This window comes from Leptopilina heterotoma, unplaced genomic scaffold (genome assembly GCF_015476425.1).
Source record: "Leptopilina heterotoma isolate Lh14 unplaced genomic scaffold, ASM1547642v1 Lhet_6, whole genome shotgun sequence".
Taxonomy (NCBI): Eukaryota; Metazoa; Arthropoda; class Insecta; order Hymenoptera; family Figitidae; genus Leptopilina; species Leptopilina heterotoma.
This window is the reverse complement of record NW_025111137.1, coordinates 2,506,526-2,528,863: the sequence shown is the minus strand read 5'-3', so window position 1 is coordinate 2,528,863 and position 22,338 is coordinate 2,506,526. Positions and strand designations below refer to the sequence as shown.

At 22.2% G+C, this 22,338-nt stretch overlaps 1 protein-coding gene across 1 annotated transcript; it reads left to right on the top strand.

Annotated features, from left to right (window-relative positions):
* Positions 1-433: 433 nt before the first annotated feature.
* On the top strand, positions 434-9,787 carry LOC122509136 (centrosomal protein of 89 kDa-like). The gene is made up of 6 exons (XM_043622942.1): positions 434-679; positions 1,008-1,266; positions 3,961-4,565; positions 4,860-5,347; positions 5,630-5,882; positions 9,026-9,787. The coding sequence occupies exons 1-6, from the start codon at positions 617-619 to the stop codon at positions 9,293-9,295; spliced, it is 1,938 nt and encodes a 645-aa protein (XP_043478877.1). The 5' UTR covers positions 434-616; the 3' UTR covers positions 9,296-9,787.
* Positions 9,788-22,338: the final 12,551 nt, after the last annotated feature.

The following is a 22,338-nucleotide window of genomic DNA, read 5'->3' as shown; positions in this document are numbered from 1 at the left end:
ATCTACAATAATTTTGTTCATATAATATGTAATTGCTATATATTTTAATACTTATTAATTGTTGTTAATTAATTAATTAATTATACTTTTTATTTTCATATTGTAAGTTTTAATTAGTTACTATAATTGTCATTGATGATAAAATACAATTAGTAATTAACTATGATTATTAATTACTAATATAGAATTAATTAATTAATAACTACAAAATTTTAATTAATTATTTAGTAATTTTCATAATTATTTCATATGTTTAATATTTACCTATATATTATTTATAGTAACTTGTAAATAATTATTGTTTTTACAAAAAAAAATTGTTTTTTACAAAACGTCGTTTTTCCTAATAAAAGAAATAAAAGGGCGCGATAATGAATTTTTGAAATTTGAAATAACTCGCGGCATCGTGTTTGGCGCCATCGCAGTGAGTGTTGCCATGGTTACCGATAAATGTCAACACCGTCAACAATTGCATCTAGCTTAATTCTAACCTACGCTTATAATGTAGTTTGTTATTTATTTATTGTTTTAAAACAATTAGAAATTAATAAAATAAAGATGTACCCGATTTACTGTTTAAGCTGACGTTAAAGTAAATGTTTCCTTTACTTTTAACATGTCATACTTTCATGGAATTCCGATTCCAAACTTTAATTCGGAAAAGCGTTCCAGACGAAAGGTAAACATGTCAAACTTAATTATTTCGATAACGTAATGAAAGCATTTTTCTTTTTCAATAATCTGTAATAATTTAATATGGTAATAATAGTACAATATCAAAATTAAGTAAACCTAACCTCAAAAAATAATCTGTAAACAAATGAAACAAATTAACAATAATATAATTTTTAATTAAATTTTTATTTTATTTAAGAGAATAAATAGACTCTAATGATTAAATATTATTTTAATATTTTGTTGATATATTTGTGTAATATGTAATGATTATTATATAAGAATGCAAAATTCTATTGTAGATAGTAAATGAATTATTTTTTTTAACGCAGCACAGTAAAACAAAAGTAGAAAATGAAGATGAACTTGAACCAGCTCATGGAATTCGGCATCGTCGGATGCATAATACAAGTAAATCACTCAAAAAATTAAAATCAGGATTAAAAAAGGAAGTAGATAATACATGTGAAGATGATGGGACAACTATTGGGACGAAAAATAAAGAGAAACGACATTTTCACAAAGAAATCGAACGATTAAAGGAGGAAAATCGATTAATTACAGCTAAATTAGAAGAAACTGGCGAATCTGGTAATATTAATTGCCTAAGAATAATTAATTCAGGGTTGCCACAAAAATTTAATTTTCTTTTTCCCTGATTTCCAGGCAAAATTTTGACTTTTTCCATGACCCTAAAGAATATTCTGATTCACTCTAAAAATTATTAGAAACTCAAAAAAAATGTTCTATTACATTTATTTACAAATTTCATCAATTGTAAAATTATTCGAAAACATCAATAACTTCATATTCAAATAAACATTTAATAATTATTATTCTTTTATGGGAATTAAGATTTTGAAAATTTTAAATTCAAACCTTTTTGAAATTCGGAAATTCTTCAATTAAATATACATTAGAAAATAAAAACCTGCAATTCTTTTAAAAAATTCCGATTCAGCTTCATGAAAAAAACTAGTTCTATAGGATTTTAAATAAAAAGTATTAAAAATTCAGATTTTCAAAGATTTTAATTGAAATGTTTACAAAATTCAATATAATTTTAACTAAAATGAATTTTTAAATGAATTTTTATTAGAAAATTATACTAGAATTCAATTATTTAAATGCAAAAATAAATAATATATTGAATAATTGAATGTTCCATAAAATTGAATTCTCATAAAGAATGTTGTCAACAAATTTTTTAATAATTGAAATCTTTTGACGAATGTTAATCAAATTTTTAAGAATAATTACATTTTTACAGAAATTCAGTTAAAATTTTATAGAAAGTAATTAAAATTCTATGATGAGTTTTATGTATAAATAATTGGATTGCTGTGAAATTTTTATTATTTATGAAAATAATTAAATGTTTGCGTAGAATTTCATTGAAAATTTCTTGTAAATAATTGAATTCTTTTGGAAAAATATATTAAAAAATAGTAGATATTAAAAATGATTGAATTGAGGAAAATTGTTTAAAATAATTGAATTTCGGAAAAGAATTTTATTTTTTATAAAGATAATTGAAATTTTTACGAAAATTTAAAAAAATTTTTGAACTTAGGAATTGAATTTCTGCGAAGAAAAACATTGAATTCTTGCAAAGAATTTTATCAAAAAATTTGAGAATAATTGAATTTCTTTGAAGAATTTTATTATTAATGAAAATAGTTCTTTTCTCGACAAGAATTTTATTAAAATTTTTAAAAAACCTTATTAAATTCTTTTGGAGAATTTCTTTGATTTTTTTTTTAAATAATGGAAAACTAATTGAGTTTTATGAATAATTTCTTTCAACTTTTTAAAATAATCGTGTTTCTTAATAATTGAAATTAAAGAATTAAATTATTCAATTTTAGAAAATAATTGGATTCTTTTGAAAAATTTTATAACGAATTAAGAAAACATTTCAATTCTTTCGTTACATTTTATTGAAAATAAGTAAATTTTTGCAAAGGTTTTACTATATTTGAAAAAATAATTGAATTGTTTCGAAGGATTTATTAAAATTTTTTAAAATGGATGAATTTTTGCAAAAATTTTGCTATTTATAAAAGTAATTGAATTGTTTTGAAGGATTTATTAAAATAAATTAAAGAAAATAATTGGATTCTTTTGAAAAATTATATAACGAATTAAGAAAAAAATTGAATTTCTTTGTGAAATTTGTTTGAAAATAATTGAATTTTTGCAAAGATTTTATCTACTATTTAAAAAATAATGAAATTGTTGTGAAAGATTTATTAGAATTTTAAAAAATAATTAAATTCGTTCGTGAAATTTTATTGAAAGTAATTGAATTTTCGCAAAGATTTTACAATTAAAAAAATAATTAAATTGTTTCGAAGGATTTATTAAAATTTTTAAAATAATTGAAATCTTTCGTGAAATTTTATTAAAAAATTTTAAAAATTGATTTTTGTAAAAAATTAGAAAAGTGAATTTGTTTTCATTTTAAAAATTAAATTATTTAAAAATTTATATTTAAAAATAAAAAATTTTATAATTTGCAATATAATAATAAATTGAATCTCTCGTCTGCGCGCGTAATTTTTAATAATTAATTAAATATAAATTAAAAAATTTCACTATAATTTCAGAAGAATTTTAATTATTATAATTTATTAAAAATCTAAGTTTTTTTAAAATTTCTAATTAAATTCATTGAAAATTGAAATTTTATAAAATTTCAAATTATAACATTTGAAGTTTATCTATTTATGAGAATTGTAAACCCAATTCTTTTAAAATTGAATTAATTTTAAAATATTTAAGTAAAATTATTCATTAAATAATTTCTAAATAATAAAATTTTATGATGATTCTTCAAGAATTAAGTTATTTAAAATAAATTGTTGTCCGAAATGGAAAAAATTGAAGGTTTTGTATTAGAATTTTCATAGTTTATGAGACAAACAAAAAAGACACCAAAATTCAAAATTTTCTTATAAATTCTAAAAATATATGTAATTTTTTCCCTAACTCTTCCCTGATCTGTGGCAACCCTCTAATTTAATTTTATACTACCGAATTATTCAAAATTTGATTTTTTAAAGCATAAGTTCGATAAAATAATACATTGTTTAGAATAAAAATCCTATTTATTAAACATTTTGTTAAACCGAAAATTTTTAATTAATTAAAGAAACAGAATTTCTGTTAATAAAAATTCAAATTGATTTATTATCAATATAATTAATTAATTATAAAAAATTTACAAAATTATAAACATAATAAAATTTTAATTTTATACAATTTAATATTTTTCTCTCCTAGAGGCAAATGATACAAAAGAAAAACATCAATTATTGGGAAAAATTCGCATAAAATATCATAAATTAGAGGAGAAATATGAAGAATTATGTGAGGAAAATAAAAAATTATCAATTCTTTTACAAGAAAAAGATCAAGAATATCGAGAATTACATGCACATCATGAAAAATTAACGCAATCCCTTGAAATTAATGAACAAGATCAATCAAATTTAGTTATAATATCGGAGAAAATAAAATCAGACAATACACAATTAAAAAATGATATTTCATTACTTAAAAATCTAGTCTATAGACTTAATGTTGAATTAGAAAGATATCAGGATAAATTACGAAGCTCTAGTCAAAGTATTGAATTTAAAAATTCTTCAACTTCAATACTCAATGCCGATTCAGAGGCTGAAATTAAAAAAGCAATTAATTCATGGGGTAAAGTTAATTCACACGCATTGGCTCCACTTTTGGATGCGTATCAGGAAAATCTCGAGGAAAAGGAACAACTTATTCAAAAATATGAAAAAGAAATTGACATATTTTCTGGTAAATGTAAAGAAGTTGTACGTGAAAATGAATCTCTCTTCAAAGAAGTTGAAGAATTAAAATCTAAGGTATATTCTTATTATCTCATTAAAATATTTCTATTTAAAACATTTAAAATTTTTGATAAATTCAATTCAGAAACGTAATAAAAATGTTGGTGGATAAATTTTTTGATAAATTAAAATTAAGATTTATTGAAAAGTATGTTAATGAACATTTTAAGAATCTAAAGTTTGGATTAAAAACATTTGAAAAATTTACAACAGATTGGATACTTAGGCGACAAAATTGAAAAAAAAACTTATAGTCCGTGGACTCTGTAATTTATATTAAAATTTCGTAAATTAATTTTTTGATTTCAGTGTGAGAGGTACGTTTTTGAGATGAAGACAATAGAAGAGGATGCTGGAGTCATCAAAGAGCAAAATGATCTTCTAACAAAACAAACAAATATGCAAAAGCAAAAATTGCAAGAAATTCATTCCGTTTATGAACATAAAGTGGAAACAATGTCTCAAGATAATAATAAACTTCATAAAGATTATTTGACCTGCAAAGCTGAATTAAGTAATCTTCAAGGAAAATACGAAATTCTAAATGAAGGTTATGAAAAATTGAAGAATAATTCGGAAAAAACAATGCCCGTTTCTGTTCACAATGCATCTGTCGAAGAATGTAAACGTTTATTTGAGGAATTAAAATTTCAATACGAAAACGATAAAAAGAAATTGACATCGAAAATTAAACTCTTAGAAGAATCACAGCCCGAGAATGAAAAGCAATTAATTTTGATAACTGCCGAACGTGATCAATTGAAAACACAACTAAAAAGTTTGGAGAAAACTTACAAGTATGAATTTAAAAAAGAATTTTTTAAATTAAAAAGAAATTTTTTCATTTTAAAATCTATAAATATTATTAAAAATAATATAATATTATTATCATAATCGTACTAAATTTATAAATAAGAATTCGTTTTTGAAAAATTTTATTTAATAAAAAATATTAAAAATGATTTTATATTTCTAAATTCTTCTCTTTTAAAAATGAATTTGTTAATCATTATTTTAATGCTCACATTTTACTTACTTTATTTTTCTTTAAATAATTAATTATTTTTTTAATTTTTAAGACGAACGCAACAAAAATTGGATCATCTTCAAAAATCAGTTTGTTCTATTCAAATTTCACGTGAATCGATGAAAAGACAATTGAACAAAACAACTGAATTTTGTAAGGAACTTGTTGCAGAGCAAGAAAAAATTATAATCGAAAAGGATAAATTAGTTGCATCATTAAAAGAACGAGAGAAAGAAAATGAAAATATTCAATATTTACGAAATAATATAACACACAGAATGGGGAATTTACGTAGTCAATTAAAGGTATATACTTATCGTTTTTTATTTCAAAAATCATTATTCATTAGAAGTGAATCATAAAAATCATAAGAAATTAATTTAACGTAACTTTAATTTCAAATAATTGCTTTAATTGTTTATTTTAACAATTTACTTTGTAACTTTCTAAATTAATTGGATTTTCTTTTCACAGTTTAATTGTTTATTATTATTATTATTACTTAATTCAGGGTTGTCACGCAGCTTGGAAACCTGGAAATGTCAGGGAATTTTATAAACCTTGAAAAAACCTGGAAAAGTCAGAGAATTTTGATTGAAATCCTGGAAAATTGTTGTCTAAAGTTTAATCTTGAAATCTAATTTTATTTCAATATTTCAATTTTAAAAGAGTTGCGTTTACAATTTTCATAAATAGATGAACTTCAAAAGATTTTAATTTGAAATTTTGTAAAATTTCAATTTTAAATGAATTTAATTAGAAATTTTAAAAAACCTAGATTTTTAAAAAATTTTAATAACATAAATTCTTCTAAAATTATGTATAGTTAAGTTTTTTAAAATACCTATATTTAAATAATTATTAAAAATAATTGCAGAAATTAAATTATTTTCAAAAGTAGTAAAATTCTTCTTAGAAATTCAACTATTATCTAAAATTTTAATAAAATTTTTGGCAAAATTTTAATTATTTTCATAACTAATAAAACTTATCGCAGAATTTCAATTACATATTTTTAATACAAATTTTAATGGAATTTCTCGAAAAATGTAATTATTCTTAAAAATTCTATTAAAATTTATCAAAGAAATTCAATTATTTTAAAAACCTTTGCTACAATTCATTTATTAGAATTTAAGTATTATTTTCAATACAATTTTAATTAAATTTCTTCAAAAAATTAAATTATTTTCAAAAATTTTAATGAAATTCTTTTTAACAATTCAATTTTTTTTCAAAATAATTTTAATAAAATTCTTCGTAGAAATTTAATTAATTTCAATAATTTATCAAAATTAAATTATTTTCAGAATCTACTATTTCAATAAAATTTCACAAAAGAATTCAATTACATATTTAAAAAGAAATTTTAATAAAATTCGTCTCAAGAATTCAATTATTTTTAAAAATAATATAATTCTTCGCAGAAATTCAATTATGATAAAAAAAATTACAAAAATTCTCGTCAAAATTTCAATTATATAATTATAAATAATAAAATTTTTCTCAGAAATTTAATTATTTAAAAATTTGTTGATAAAAATCAATTTTAAGAAACATTCAATATGATAAAATATTTATTTTTGTATTTAAATAATTGAATTCTTGTAGAATTTTCATAATTATTAATAATAATAATAATAATAATAATAATAATAATAATAATAATAATAATAATAATAATAATAATAATTCATAATTAATTTTAAAAAAGTAGCTTTCGAAAAATTAAAATTGACGACCAAAAAAAAAATTCGTTTTAGAAACTTCAAAAAACTGACAAAAATTCCATTCCATATTTTTCAATTTCCTGACTTTTTTCTAATATTTTCATCAAAAATATTTACTTCTTTCTTATTCTCCTAATAAATTGAATTTCTGCAACGAATTTTATTATTCATTAAAAAATTTAAATATTTATAAAAATAATTTAATTCTTGCCAAGAATTTGATAAAATTTTTTCAAATAATTGATTTCTATCGACTAATTTTATGCAAATTCTAATTTAAATCATTGAATTCCAGAGAAATTTCTATTATTCATAAAAAGAATTAAATTCTTATGAAGATTTTTACAAAAAAATTTTAAATAATTGAATTCTGTTTGGAAATTTTATGAAAATAGTAGATATTAAAAATCATTGAATTGCGAAAAGTTTTTAAAAATAATTGAATTCCTAAAAAGCATTTTATTATTTATGAATATAATTGAATTCTTGCAAACGATTTTATTAGAATTTTTAAAAATAATTGAATTTACAAGAAGAAAATTATTTATGAAAATAATTGAATTTTGCAAAGATTTTTATTAAAATGCCTCAAAATAATTGAGTTTTCAGGAATAATTTTGTTATTTATCTTTAATAATTGAATTTTTTCGAAGAATTATTTATGTAAATAATTGAATTCTTGGGAAGAATTTTAATAAAATTTAAAAGAATAATTGAATTATTTAAAAAAAATTTAATTAAACTTGTATTTAAAATAATTGATTTTTTGAGGAATTGAAATTAAATTTGTAAGAGTAATTAAGGCTCCGGATCTTAAAAGGGCACTTGCAGCATTGATTTTAAATGGTGTAATTGCCCTTTTAATATCTGGAGCCTCAATTAAATTATTTGAGCAATTCCTGTAAAATTAATAAAAATAATTGAAATCCTGCGATGAATTATATTATTTATGAAAATAATTGAATAGTTGCAAAGAATTTTATTAGAATTTACGAAAATAATTGAATTTCTATGAAAAAGTTTATTACTTTTAAAAATAATTGAATTCTTGTGATGACTATTGTTATTTATGAAAATATTTGAATTCTGCAAAGAATTTCGTAAAATTAAATTGTAAACAAAAGGATTTGAAAATTCTCAAAAAAATTTTTCAAAAATTATTTAAAAAAATTTATTTAAAGAAGAATTTGAGTTGAAAATTCTAGTAATGAATAATCGAAGTGATGAAAATAATTTTTGAAGAAGTTACAGTAACAAATTAGCAAGTTTTAAATATTATATAAAACATGAACAAAGCGATTACTCCGAGTCGTAGACTCGGAGTGAACGGTATCTTCATGTTTTATAATAATATTCTTAAATTCAGTAGAATTTGAAATTTTTAAAAATCTTAATTTCTGTGTAAAATAATGATGAAATATTTATTGAAAAATGAAGTTATATATTGATGTTATCGAATAATTTTACTTTTGAAGAAATTTGTAAATAAATGTAATAGAACATTTTTTTGTGTATCTAAACATTTTGCGAGTGAATCAGAATAGGTATTCTTTAGAGTCAGGGAAAAAGTAAAAATTTTGTCTGAAAATCAGGGAGTTATTTAATTTCGTAAAATATAAAAATGTAGTTTTAAAAACCTTGAAAAATTCCGCAAAAGCGTGGCAATCCTGTTGATATTGTTTGTTCGAATTTTTAAAAATGTTTCAATTTTATTTTAGATTGTACAAAAAGGTGCAAAGGAGCAGTTGGAATCAGTTGAGAAGCATATAAAAAATAAAGAATTAGACGCTGATCAAATGAAAGCCGAGTATTCACGTGAATTGAATCGTTTGAAAAATTTAGTCAAGGACAAGGAGGAAATTATCGGCAAATTACAGAGAGAGAAAAATGCAATGCAAGATAATTTAGAATACGTTTTAAAAGCTGCATCGAGTGACGACAAAAAACTCAAAGAAGCTTTAAAGAATTCTAAAATTTACACCGTTTAAAGGTAATTTACAAGGGAAGGGAAAATAACTATGGTAAATAATTTAAAAGAAAAATTAAAAAGTTCAGTTTCAAAGTTTCTATAAGTTTAGTTTGTTTTAATACCAGAAATCTTGGATTTACCAGGTAAATTCTAGTTTTTCTGACAAACAAAACAAAAGTAAGAAAGCGATTAAAAAGCGAAAAAAGAAGAAAATAATCAAAATACAAAAAAATCGAGGAAATAAAAAAAAGTGAAAAATATATCCTAATTTGGAACTGTACTGTCTTTAAAGCGCCGTTATAATTAGTAGTAGTGAACAAATTTTTCTTTTTTTAACAAAATTTGGAAAAGTTTTTTTGTTTTTATATTATAAATTTAATATTTAATATTAATTTAATTAAATAACTCAATTAATTTAGCCATTTACTGAAGGTTATTAAATTGTTAATAAAGACAATAAATACAGAGATATTTTAGTTTTACAAATTGAAAAATTTTCTTTAGCCAAATTTTGTTCTAAATTTTTTTTTAAATATTTAAATAAATTATTATTTATTAATGTTATTATTAATTGTTATCTTAATTTCATCAAAACTAAAAAAATATTTGACGAAATCAAAATTCGGTGAACTAATAATTCTTTAATAAAAATTAACTTGCAAATAAATTTGGCTAAAAATATATTTCAAATTGTTCTTTCGCATTCGGAATTTTAAAAAAATCGAAAAGTATTTTAGTAATTTTATAGTCATTAATGTTAATAATATATTATTATTAATATTAATATTTTTAAGTCATTATTATCGATAATAATATTATCTCAGTGCCGTGATTTTGCGAATGGATATAATTTATCGAAAAGAAAATTATAAAACATAATTGTAATATGTAAAACATATTTTACGGTTTATGATTTTTATTAAATTTAGATCAACTGTGTGCATTAATTTTCTAGTCATGTATTATGTAAATATAGAACAATTTACATATTTTAATTACAATATATGTATGTACATGTAATAGAGGAATGAATATTAAAGTGAATGGTGGAAGGACGAGAATAATTTATCATCATTATTATTATTAAAAAAAAAATAGTTTCGTAAATTGGCGGAATTTCAAGTGCAAGAACTTTGATCTTAAAATGACTCTGATTTACAGATAAATCACCTGCTTTATTTAGTTTATGACATCAACCAAAGAATTATGTACAAACAATCGAGATCGTTAGCATCTTTTATATATCGATGATCTCACGACTAATTTACATTGTCGTTAATTTCAATCTATTACAATTATTTGGGATTGCATCTCTTTATTCCTACAGATGTAACTCTTTATTTGCAATTTTTTATTTCCTCTGCTTTTTTTTAACAACGAGAAATAAAACGTTATGTACAGACATTTTTTTTCAAACCTAATTCAGGGTTGCCACGCTTTTGCTCATTTCAAACACCCTGACTTTTCCAGGTTTTTAAAACTACATTTATATTTTACAAAATTAAATAATTCCAATAAATTTTTACAAATATATATGGAACTTTCATATAATACTGTATTCCGCATTGTTATATTTATCTTTTTTAAATAAATATTTAATTATTTTTCCATAGGAATTAAAATTCTTCAAAAGATTCAAATTGTAACCTCTTTGAAATTAAACAAATTTTATAAAAAATTGTTATAAAACATGAAGAAATCGATCACTCCGAGTCTTCGACTCGGAGCAATCGATATCTTCATGTTTTATATTAATTAAAAATTTCCGACTGATAAAATCATTATTTTAAATTATAAGAATATTGTTACTGCAACTTATTCAAAATTACCTTCATCACTTCCATTTAATTATTTTTTATTAGAAAGTTCTACGAGAATTCAATTATTTAAATAGAAAAATAAATCATTTATTGAAGAATTCAATGTTTTTTAAAATTGAACTCTTATTTAAAGAATTTTATCAACAAATTTTTAAATAAGTAATTAAAATTCTTTTAACGAATTTCAATAAAATTTTTAACAATAATTTCATGTTTCGAGAAATTAAATTAAAATTGTATTAAAAATAATTGAATCTCTGTAAAAAAAATTTGATTGAATTGAGAAAAGTTTTTGAAAATAATTGAAATTTTGTCAAGAATTTTATTAAAATTTTTGAAAATAATAATTGAAATTTTGAAGAGAATTTTTTTAAACATTTAACCATAATTGAATTTCTGCGAAGAATTCTTTTATTAAAATTTCTTTTTTAATAATTGAATTCTTTTGTGAAATTTTATTGAAATAGTAGGTATTGAAAATAATTGCAAAGGAAATTTCTTTATTTAAATTTGAATAATTGACTTTAAAAGTTGACAATATTTATAAACAAGAGGCAAAGTTATGAAACATTATAACAAATCTCGTTATTTTGTTCTAAGCTCTAACAATGTTATCTCTTTTTTTGTTAAACGTTGGATAATTCAAGTGGTAAAACAGCGTGTCTAATATTTACGATTTTCATTCAAGGACAGAATATTTTTCTCTTAATCTGATTGTATATATACAAATAGTTTTATCTTTTATACTGTTAATTAGAATATTTCTCCACAAGTTCGAAATTATTCAAGTAAATAATTTTTTTCATTACAAAAATCATTTTTTGCAATTTATACTTTTATAATTATTAATTAATTAATAATTAACTTTCAAAAATGGCCTGCAGAATTTTTATTAAAAAATGTATTAATTTTTCATTTCGTAAAAAATAGATGAATGTTTGTTAATTTACAATTTGAAAATAAAAAAATATATAATAAAATTCTAAAGTAATTTGTATTAATTAAAGTAGTAAATATCTTGATGCAAAATTTTATAGGAAATAAAATTATTACTCTAAAATTAATTTAGAACTTGAGTAAAAAAATTAGCAGAGGAATTAAAAAGAAATTAGTCAAAATGTTCGAATCTAAATAAATTCGTTTTGTTAATGTTTGTAATTAAAGAAATAAATATTCACGATTCGAAATCAATTTTGTATACTTGATTTTTCTTCCCTATTAATCACATTGTTCTAAACAATTTTTTGAAATAAAACTTTTTTTTAATATAAAAATGGTAAAAATAGAAAAAAATAAATAAACGTTAATTTTAGAAAAAAATTATTTTTCGTTTTTCTTCTAATTATAGAAAAAAATTGATTGGTTTTATTTTTCATTCAGCTTCGATTTAACGACATTTCACGAGGGGTTCAAATTACAGGTAGGAGGAATGAATGAACTAATGAATGAAAATTACGCTAGACAGAATCATAATTATATGAAACTGAGATTATTCACGTTCTGTGCTTTCTCTATAGAAATAATTGAGTTCTTTAACCTCAGAAGAGTTTGGAATATTTTTTTCTTCTAAGTATGGTATAAATATTATTTTGAAAATAAATTTAAAAGAAAATTTTTAAATATTTAAAAATAAACATTTTAAAAAATTAATTTTTTTTTAAATTTATTTTACAGTTAATAGAAATTTTTTTATTTAAAAATCAAAATTTCGATATGGTAGTTTCATAAGTGAGATTTTATAAAGGAAAAAATAAAATTTTCACATTTTTCTAAATGACAAAAAAATGTTATTTTGTATATTATAGATACCTAGCATTACCTAGTTAATTAATTACTATAACAAATTAATTATTAAAATTGTTATACTAATATTATGAAAGCAATACCGTGACGTAAGAAAACTAAATAATAAAAAAAAAACTTGGTTTTTTCTGAACCAAAGTATAAGATAAATATTTTTTCTCTACAAGAGTTTTCAGAAGTTTTTTTTATCATAAATAATGGATATGTAATAAAACATGTTCTTCAAAAACTTGGAGAAAAAAATCTTTCACTCTTAAAGTTCTCTCACATATCGCCCAGGTGCAAAGAACTCTATAGAGATAACGCGTTTCATTTCTGTCACAAGGCAAAATTTATTAATTCTACTTTTGATTATTCCTATCAAATTTAACATTTAGAATTCAGTGTATATTAAAATCATTATATATACAAAAAAAAAATAAAAATGAGCAAAAACTATTTAAAATCAAAAAAATTTTCTATTTTTAAATTATTTGGAAAGTAAAAGCATTGTTTGATTTTCGAATTTCTTAATTTTGAATAAAAAAAAAATGTTTGGTTTATTTCGTTAACACTTTACTTCCTCATGAAAATTTACATTTCATAAATAATATAAATTGCATTATTAACAATATTATTGTAATTCAATTCAATTCAAAAAATCTATGAAAAGTCATACTTTTTTCAAAACTCATATTTTTTAAAATCTCAATACAATTTCTCAATATTCTAGATCGCATAAAATTAAAAAATAGATCATTCGATGTGTTTTCGAAGCGTCTATAAAATGCATACAAAATATTTAAATTAAATTTAATAAAATTTAATTAATTAAATCAAATTTTTACAAAATTCAATAATTTTATAAATTTCAATTTAAAATTCTTCAAAAATACAATTATAATTAAAAATACTTTTTAAAACTAAAAGAAATACAATTTATTTCAATTAAAGACAAAATTTTCGAAAATGTAAATGTAAATACAATTTAATCTTTTTAAATATTATTTACGCGGGACTTTAACTATCTTCAAAACATTTTAAATACAATTTTTTAAAAGACTAATATTCTTTTCATAATTTCCAAATTAAATTACATTCTAATCTTGAATAATTTTTGTTAAATAAATATTTAAATACTTATTTATTTTTTTCACAGAAATTAAAATATTTTAAATGATTACTATATAAAAAATCTTTTTAAAATTTAACAACTTCAAAAAGTTACATCTGTAATTCTTCCAAAATTCAATTATTTCTTTATTGACATTTGTAATTAAAATTATTCAAAACATTTTTTAAGAAAACAATAATTTATTGAATAATTGAATATTTCTTAACATCGATTTTTTTATAATAAATTTTATCAATATTTTTGTAAATAATATTGAATTAATGAGGAATTTTTATTAAAATTATATTTAAAATAATATTGAATTTATGTAAGATATTTTATTATTAATTTATGAAAACAGTTTAATTACAGCGAAGAATTTTATTTTATGAGAAGAATTGAATTTTTACTTGATCGGCGAATTTAATTAAAATTTTTTTGAAAATAATTTTACTCTTAGGTATATACAGAATTTTATTAAAATTTTTGAAAATAATTGAATTTCTGAAAAGAATTTTATAAAAATCATTTTTTTAAATAATAGATTTTTTCGAAAAAATTTAGTGAAAATTGTATTTTAAATAAATTGAATTCCGGTAAAAATTTTATTATTTATAAAAATAATTGAATGTTTGTGAAGAATTTTATAAAAATTCTTTTAAATAATTAAATTCTTATGATGAATTTTATTAAAATAGGAGATATTGTAAGTATTTCAACAAAATTTTGAAAATAATTCAATCGTTTCTAAGAATTTTATTAAAATCTTTTAGAATAATGTTTTTATTTCAATTTAAAAATGTTTTTTTAAATTGTTTACAACTTTGACTAATATGTCAGCTAAAAAATATTCAATAAGGGATCAATAGATGCGCCTCAAAAAGCACTAAAAAATTAAAAAAAGCTCTCAGAACATTTTTTAAAGAATATTTTCAAAAAACGTTTTTTTATTTTCATTGAATAGAAATAAAATTAGTTTCTAACATTCTATATATTGTAAAAACAATTTCAAAGTGTAGGAAAATATTGCCCTGGATTCCGAGAGAGAATTTTGACATAAATATTAATTTCTATATACTGTATTTATAATAAAAATTGTAATACAAAAAATAATATCTACGAAGGACGTCATTGTATTAGTAAATAAAATGAATTTGTTACTGGAAGTAAAGACTCACCGGAATCCCACGATGAAGTTATATTTATCAGCATCCGCATTCTGGAGTTTCTTTTGAATCATCATCATCATCATTGTCATCTTTCAGGGAAACTTGGAAGATTAGGTTGAGGCCGCTTTTTCTATATGCCGATCCTGTAGATTTACTTCCAGTCAGCCTGAAAATATTAAAGTATTAAATATAAATAAAATAAAGGAAAATATTTTTTCAGTTATAAGGTTGACACAAAAATTAGTTTCATAGAATTTGTTATAAAAAGTATGAAAAATTCAGATAGGTATTCAAAGATTTTAATTGAAAAGTTTAAAAAATTCAATTATTTCTAAATATTTCTGTTACAATGCTTTTAATATTCAATTATTATCTAAAACTTTAACTGAGATTAATTTTTAAATCAATTTTTTATTAGAAAATTCTACAAGAATTCAATTATTTAAATACAAAAATAAATAATTTATTGAATAATTGAATGTTTCTTAAAATTGAATTCTTATACATAATTATATCAACAAATTTATAAATAATTGAATTCTATCGATAAATTTTAATAACATTTTTAAGAATAATTACATTTTTCGAGGAATTCTCTATTAAAATTGTATTAAAAATAATTGAAATTCTGTAATGAGTTTTATTATTTTTGAAAATAATTGAATTATTGCGAAGAAATTTTTTTAAATAATTTAAATTTTGTCACGAATTTTATTGAAATTTTTGAAAATAATTCAATTTCATTAATTTTGAAAATAATTGTATACTTTTGATGAATATTGTTATTTATGAAAATAATTGAGCTCCCGCGTCCAATAACTCGATCTGCGCTTGAACTGAAAAGTTCAAGCCAGTCAAGCCGGCAGAAAATGGAAAAAAATAAAAGTCGGAATTTTTAATTTTAAAACATACTACCGTATAGAGCATAAAAATGCCCAACTTTTTTGTCTTTGAAATTTTTCTGTAGAACTTTTATTTTTAGTAATAATGGACTAAAACTGAATTTTTTTTATTCTTCAATTTCATTGAATTTCAAAACATAAATCGACTTTTCTCAAACAAATCTTAATGAAATTAATTAAAAATTGATATACTTACTTATCAGGGTCTACCGAAGACGATGAAGTGATTGAAACATTAAAAAAAGTTTATTGAAAAATTATTTGTTAATATAAATACAGACCTGTCAATAAATACGTTTTCTCAACTTTGACGAGAAAAAGTGTGCGGTGAACTTTCGAGTTGACACAACTTCCAGTGAGACATTTGTTTATTAACATGTGAAGAAGTTTTTTGGAAATTTTTATTTAAATCGGATGAAAAATAAAGAAGATACATAATGTTTAAAAAAATATGCGTCGTGCGGTGTTTTGACATTTCGACGCAAGAGGAGAAAACTATTGGAAACTAACAGTGGTCGCCTTTTAAAAATGGCTGCTTGAACGTAAACGTAATTTCAAAAGGATTTTTCTCCTAATTTGGACAGTTATTGCAAAGTAGAAAAAAACCAGTTATCCTGAAAATTTGCTTTTTCATTTGTACACAAGAAATTGAAAATCCAATATAATACACGACGTTAGGAAGTAAAATATGAGAATTAGATATGCCCATTAGGTGCTGCCCTCTGGTGGTAATTTTATGCATCGCGCATTTGTTTAACTTTTTCCTATTTTTCTTCCTGTCGTTGTAAATCTAAATAAATCTTTTACTGCCTATCATATTATAAATGTATAGAATTGTTTTTATTTTAAATATAATACATGAATAAACTTATTTTTAAATAAATCAACAGAAAATAGCAATAGTTTCCAATAGTTTTCTCCTCTTGCGTCGAAATGTCAAAACACCGCACGACGCATATTTTTTTAAACATTATGTATTTTCTTTATTTTTCATCCGATTTAAATAAAAATTTCCAAAAAACTTCTTCACATGTTAATAAACAAATGTCTCACTGGAAGTTGTGTCAACTCGAAAGTTCACCGCACACTTTTTCTCGTCAAAGTTGAGAAAACGTATTTATTGACAGGTCTGTATTTATATTAACAAATAATTTTTCAATAAACTTTTTTTAATGTTTCAATCACTTCATCGTCTTCGGTAGACCCTGATAAGTAAGTATATCAATTTTTAATTAATTTCATTAAGATTTGTTTGAGAAAAGTCGATTTATGTTTTGAAATTCAATGAAATTGAAGAATAAAAAAAATTCAGTTTTTGTCCATTATTATTAAAAATAAAAGTTCTACAGAAAAATTTCAAAGACAAAAAAGTTGGGCATTTTTATGCTCTATACGGTAGTATGTTTTAAAATTAAAAATTCCGACTTTTATTTTTTTCCATTTTCTGCCGGCTTGACTGGCTTGAATTTTTCAGTTCAAGCGCAGATCGAGTTATTGGACGCGGGAGCTCAATTGAATTTCTGGAAAGAATTTTGATATTTATTATAAGATAGTTGATTTCTTTCAAAGAATTGCGTTAACATTTTTAAAATTGAAATTAAAATTTTTCAAAAAAATACTTTATTAAATAATTTATAAGTAGGTAATAACTTTATAGCAGTTCTTCAATATAATTGTTATTTAAAATAAATTATTGTCAGAAATAGAAAAAATTGAAGGTTTTTTTTTAGAATTCGTGGTAATTTCATAGTTTATGAGTCGAACAAAAAGTCACAGAAATTGAGAATTTTTTTTATAAATTTTAAACATTTAATTTTTTATTATAAAATAATTTAAATTAACTTTGGTAGAAAAGTAAATAGAATCCAATTTTTTACCATTTTGAAAAATTTTAAGTTGCATTTGAATATAATAAAAATTACATTTTTCTGTCAATAAGAAACAATTTTGTCAATATAACCTAAAATTTTAAAAACATTTCTCATTGACAATAAATAGGTAGTATTTAATTTTTATTCAAATGCACCTTTTAATCGTTTAAAATTTTGAAAATTAAATTCATACAGAAATAAATTTAAGATTTAATTTGTCTTTTTCGCTTTTAATACACGAATTTATAACATTGAACTATAACTAAAATCAATTAATGATTAATTAGTAGTAACGATTTTGTCTTGCAACTGCTTGCAACAATAGAAATATTGAAAACAACTGATAAACTTTTGATGAAATAATAAATATCATTTGATAATTACATTCGTTTAAGAAATCAGGAATAAAATTATTCTTAACTTTCTGACTGAACTTTCTGAGAGAAAGACGGGAATAATTCTTTCCCGCGTTTAAATATAATAGTCAGAGTGCAATCACTATGCATCGACACTCCTGATTCTACTGTATAACATCCGAAATGTGACTTTTTGTTATTTTTTCCCCCACTACTCAGAAACAGTTAAAATGTTGTGTACATACTTTAAATTCAAATTATTACTTATTGTTATATTTATTATAAATAATAAAATTAAATCTACAAAAGAAGAAGGAAATAACAACCACAACGACAGAAATAAAAATAAAAATAAACAATTTTATAAGTAATTTAATCATTAAAAACTAAGGATACCCAAAACTAAAATCAATAAAAAATTATTATTTGTATTGAAATAAACTTATATAATATGTTAAACAATTAATCAATTTAGTGTAACAAGGATAGAACGATAGAAGTAGGTATTCTTTCTCTGTCTCTCTCATTATTCAACGCAAAACGTAACTACTTTTTCTGCATTGTAGAAAAACCTTATGTGTACTATCTTTCTGCGCGGAGTGAGTGCACCCTGTCATAAAAAACAAAATGGCTGCATCTGCTTGCTAACGGACATGGACAATAGTTGACTTGGATTCTTTCCTCAATTTATGAAGTAATCATAATCAAATGTGAATAATTAATGAATTAAAAAACGTTTTCAATCGAACAAAAGTGTGAATCCAGTATTTCGTTTCTATGCGAGGTTTGTCAATCCATGATAGTTTACTTATTTAATGATAAAATCCTTTTGATAGCACTCTTGATTTAATCTATTTTTAACAACATCTTTCAATTTTTATTCAATCCAATATTAATCTATTAATTGTATATAAGTAAATTCTTCTTTCTTCTTCTTCTTCTTCTTTTATAAGTAAATTATCTACCGTAAGAATTGCTTTTTGTGGTTACTATTCTTTGACTTGATAATTTGCGCGGAATCGAGGGGAGAAGTGGGGGAAATAAAATGAGTTTTCAATATTTGAGATATTCACTTGACAAAATGGCTGCATACTTGTCAATTGTTCACGTCGTTTACGATTGACGTTTAAGAGAATTCAGTTGTTAATTTGCAATTATCAAATTAAAAATCGTGTTAAGTTACTTTGCAGTTGTACAAAAAGTCAGTCTTAAGTTTTTTCTTGCCGAGAGGTACGTAAAAGAAAGTCATGTTAACATATTTTAATATTATAATGTCAAAAGTATTCGCTAATCAACATCGTTTCTAATCCCAACGTAATTGTTGAAAAATTAATACTTTTATTACTTGAGGGTAATTTATTAACTATATTGATCATGTTTCTAGTGATATTTTTTACATAAATAAATTAGTCTTGTCTGATTTTGTATCTTTTGGTTTTCGAAGTTTCTTTCTTTCTTTTTGTTTTAATGGCCTCTTGTAAAAACAAATAGCCAGTAATAGTTTTCGAAATTATACTGGAGGTGGTAGAAGACTGTAACCAATGGGAGTGGAGGGGGTACAAAATAAGGAAAATAATATTGGGAGTTTATTGTAGAAATATAGCGTAACTCGAGTAAATGACCGCTCGTAGTATTAGCACCCTGACAATTTGCGCCAAAAGTGCGCCGTGACACTTCTCCCCGCCTGCAAGTACGATCAAGGATTAAGGTAATTCAATTGTTAATCAATCAACTATTTTAAACAATATTTAAACTGAATAAAACAGTATCAACCATCTTTCTTTTTCTTTTTTAGGTATGTAAAATAAGTATATACAATTATAATGTTAAAATATTGCCAGCATTCTCGTTCTCCTACATTTTGCCAAAATAATCTTTTCTCTCATTATTCGCCACTTATATAAATATTGACAATTATTTTAATAATTATATTTATTTCCTTCTCTCGCTTCTCTCCCAAATATTTCACTTGAGAAAAAGAAAAAGTTTTTATCATTAATTTTTCTCGGTGTAAATTGGACTTCTACACACTCGTGTGTTTCCGTCGACGCTTCGCATTTTCTCGTGAAAAAACAATATGTCGTCTGCTAGTCGCGTTGTGTGGAACCGGGTCGCATTCGTGACGCAAAGATTGGCGCGATAAGTGATAACGTGTGTGTCAATGTGTCATTGATGATACCAGTGAAATAAATCGAGAAAGCACTAGTCATTTATTTCGAATAATTTCCATATATATGAAAATTGAATAATAATTTTGTGAAATAATTATTTTTCATAAAACGAGAATGATTGTGTCGGTTTTATCGTGTGTGAGAAGCCGGTGTTCATTGATTTTTACCTCTTCGGGGTTTTAACGTCCGCCCGTGAGATGATCTATAAAACGTCACAAACGGGGTGCAATATTATAAAGTTTGGGACAAAAAATATTCTCACAGTTTCTTTAAACAATTTTTCCTAGTCGCGCAATAAATATTTTCATTATTTAACTTCGCGGAAATGAATTTAAAATGTAATTTTTTTCCTATTTTGTAATTTTTATATATAAATTTTCCTTATTGTGAAATATGTTCATCTTTTTGTGATATTTTTTAAGGTTATAAAATTCTCTTCAATTTGATTGTTGGATAGAAATTTGGTTTTTCCTGTAAAATAAAATGAAAAGTCAGAAAAGAAAATCTAGAGCATTTTTTGTATTTTTATTTTTTGGGAGAGGTCATTGACCGCCATTTTAAAAACTGGTTCAATTTGTTTTATCTAATTATTATTTTGACGAAATTATTTACTTTTTTTTTCTTTTTGTTTCATAATCGGTTAATTTTGAAATTCTTCCATTTTTCCCAAAAAGTGTTTGTACTTTTAGTGTCGTTTCTGATTTTAAATTGTTTAGATGTGAGGAGGAAAAATTTCTCTAAAAATTGATTACTGATAAATATGTTGTGATTGTCAATTTGACAATATTGTTACCGACATGTTTTCGTGTATTTCTCGGAATAAACATAGTGTGACAATCGGTAATCATCTTTCTCAACAATAAAACTTCTGTAATTGGAAAAATTCCACAATAAACATCAGGTAAATAAGTGTGAATTCAATTTTTTTTATTTTTAATAAGAAACTAAGTGTTTTTTTTTATTTTCCAAAGTGTAAAATTTTTAATTTCTCAATTTCCTTTTTTCTGGCAAATATTATTATCTTTCTAAATTGATTTTTCGTGTTATTTTATCTTTCTAATGTGGTTGAAGGCATTTTTTTCTTCTCTAATATTTGTATAATATTAAAAAAATTATCATCTGCAAACATAACCTTACAATTTGTTTAATGTTTACTTGTCGCACAATAAGTGAGTCATGAACAATTTTCGAGAAAAAGAAATTTGAATAAATACTAAATTCAACTAAATTCTAAGAAAGAAATTTAGAGTAAGTAAAAAATTGTAAAAATAATTATAGATTTTGAATTATTTTGATAAAGATTTGACAAAAGAATAAGTAATTATAGGTTAAATTTCGTTATCGGAGTCGAATATTTGCGATAAAAATCAAAAGACTATTTCTTTATTTTTATGATAGATAAATTCCTCTTCACTTAGATTCTTATCGTAGAGAAAATAATAACTAATCAGAGTTTAATTTAAAATTAAGCAGTTCTAAATTTAAGGTGTGAGTTACAAATTTAAATGTGCATTTCTGTTTTTCTGGATTCACTTATGTCGACATTTATGTAATAGAGAACCACGTGAACGTTATTTTCTATAAATAGAATAGGAAATTAAATCTTTGTTTTGTATATATGTGCAAAATCGAGGTCATTGTCCCTTTCATAAAGATCGACTTTTTTTTTCCTTGGCGCTTGCAGGCGACGACCTATTGTTCCCCCGCAACTTTTTTTTTTATCCTCGATTCTGGCCGAACTGGTTTTTTTCGTTATTCCACAGATTATATTTATCAAGAGAGTTCAAAAGAAAATACAATTATGTAATTTCTTGAGTTGCACAAAAGGTCATGAAACGAGCACGTCGAGTTTTACTCGTCCGTTTTATTGTTTCTCA

Bases quoted from the DNA above. Each gene is read 5' to 3' on its own strand.
- LOC122509136 (XM_043622942.1), top strand. From the start codon at position 617: ATGTCATACTTTCATGGAATTCCGATTCCAAACTTTAATTCGGAAAAG. The intron at 680-1,007 runs GTAAACATGTCA...TTTTTAACGCAG, and splicing joins AAAAGCGTTCCAGACGAAAG to CACAGTAAAACAAAAGTAGA. The intron at 5,883-9,025 runs GTATATACTTAT...ATTTTATTTTAG, and splicing joins ATTTACGTAGTCAATTAAAG to ATTGTACAAAAAGGTGCAAA.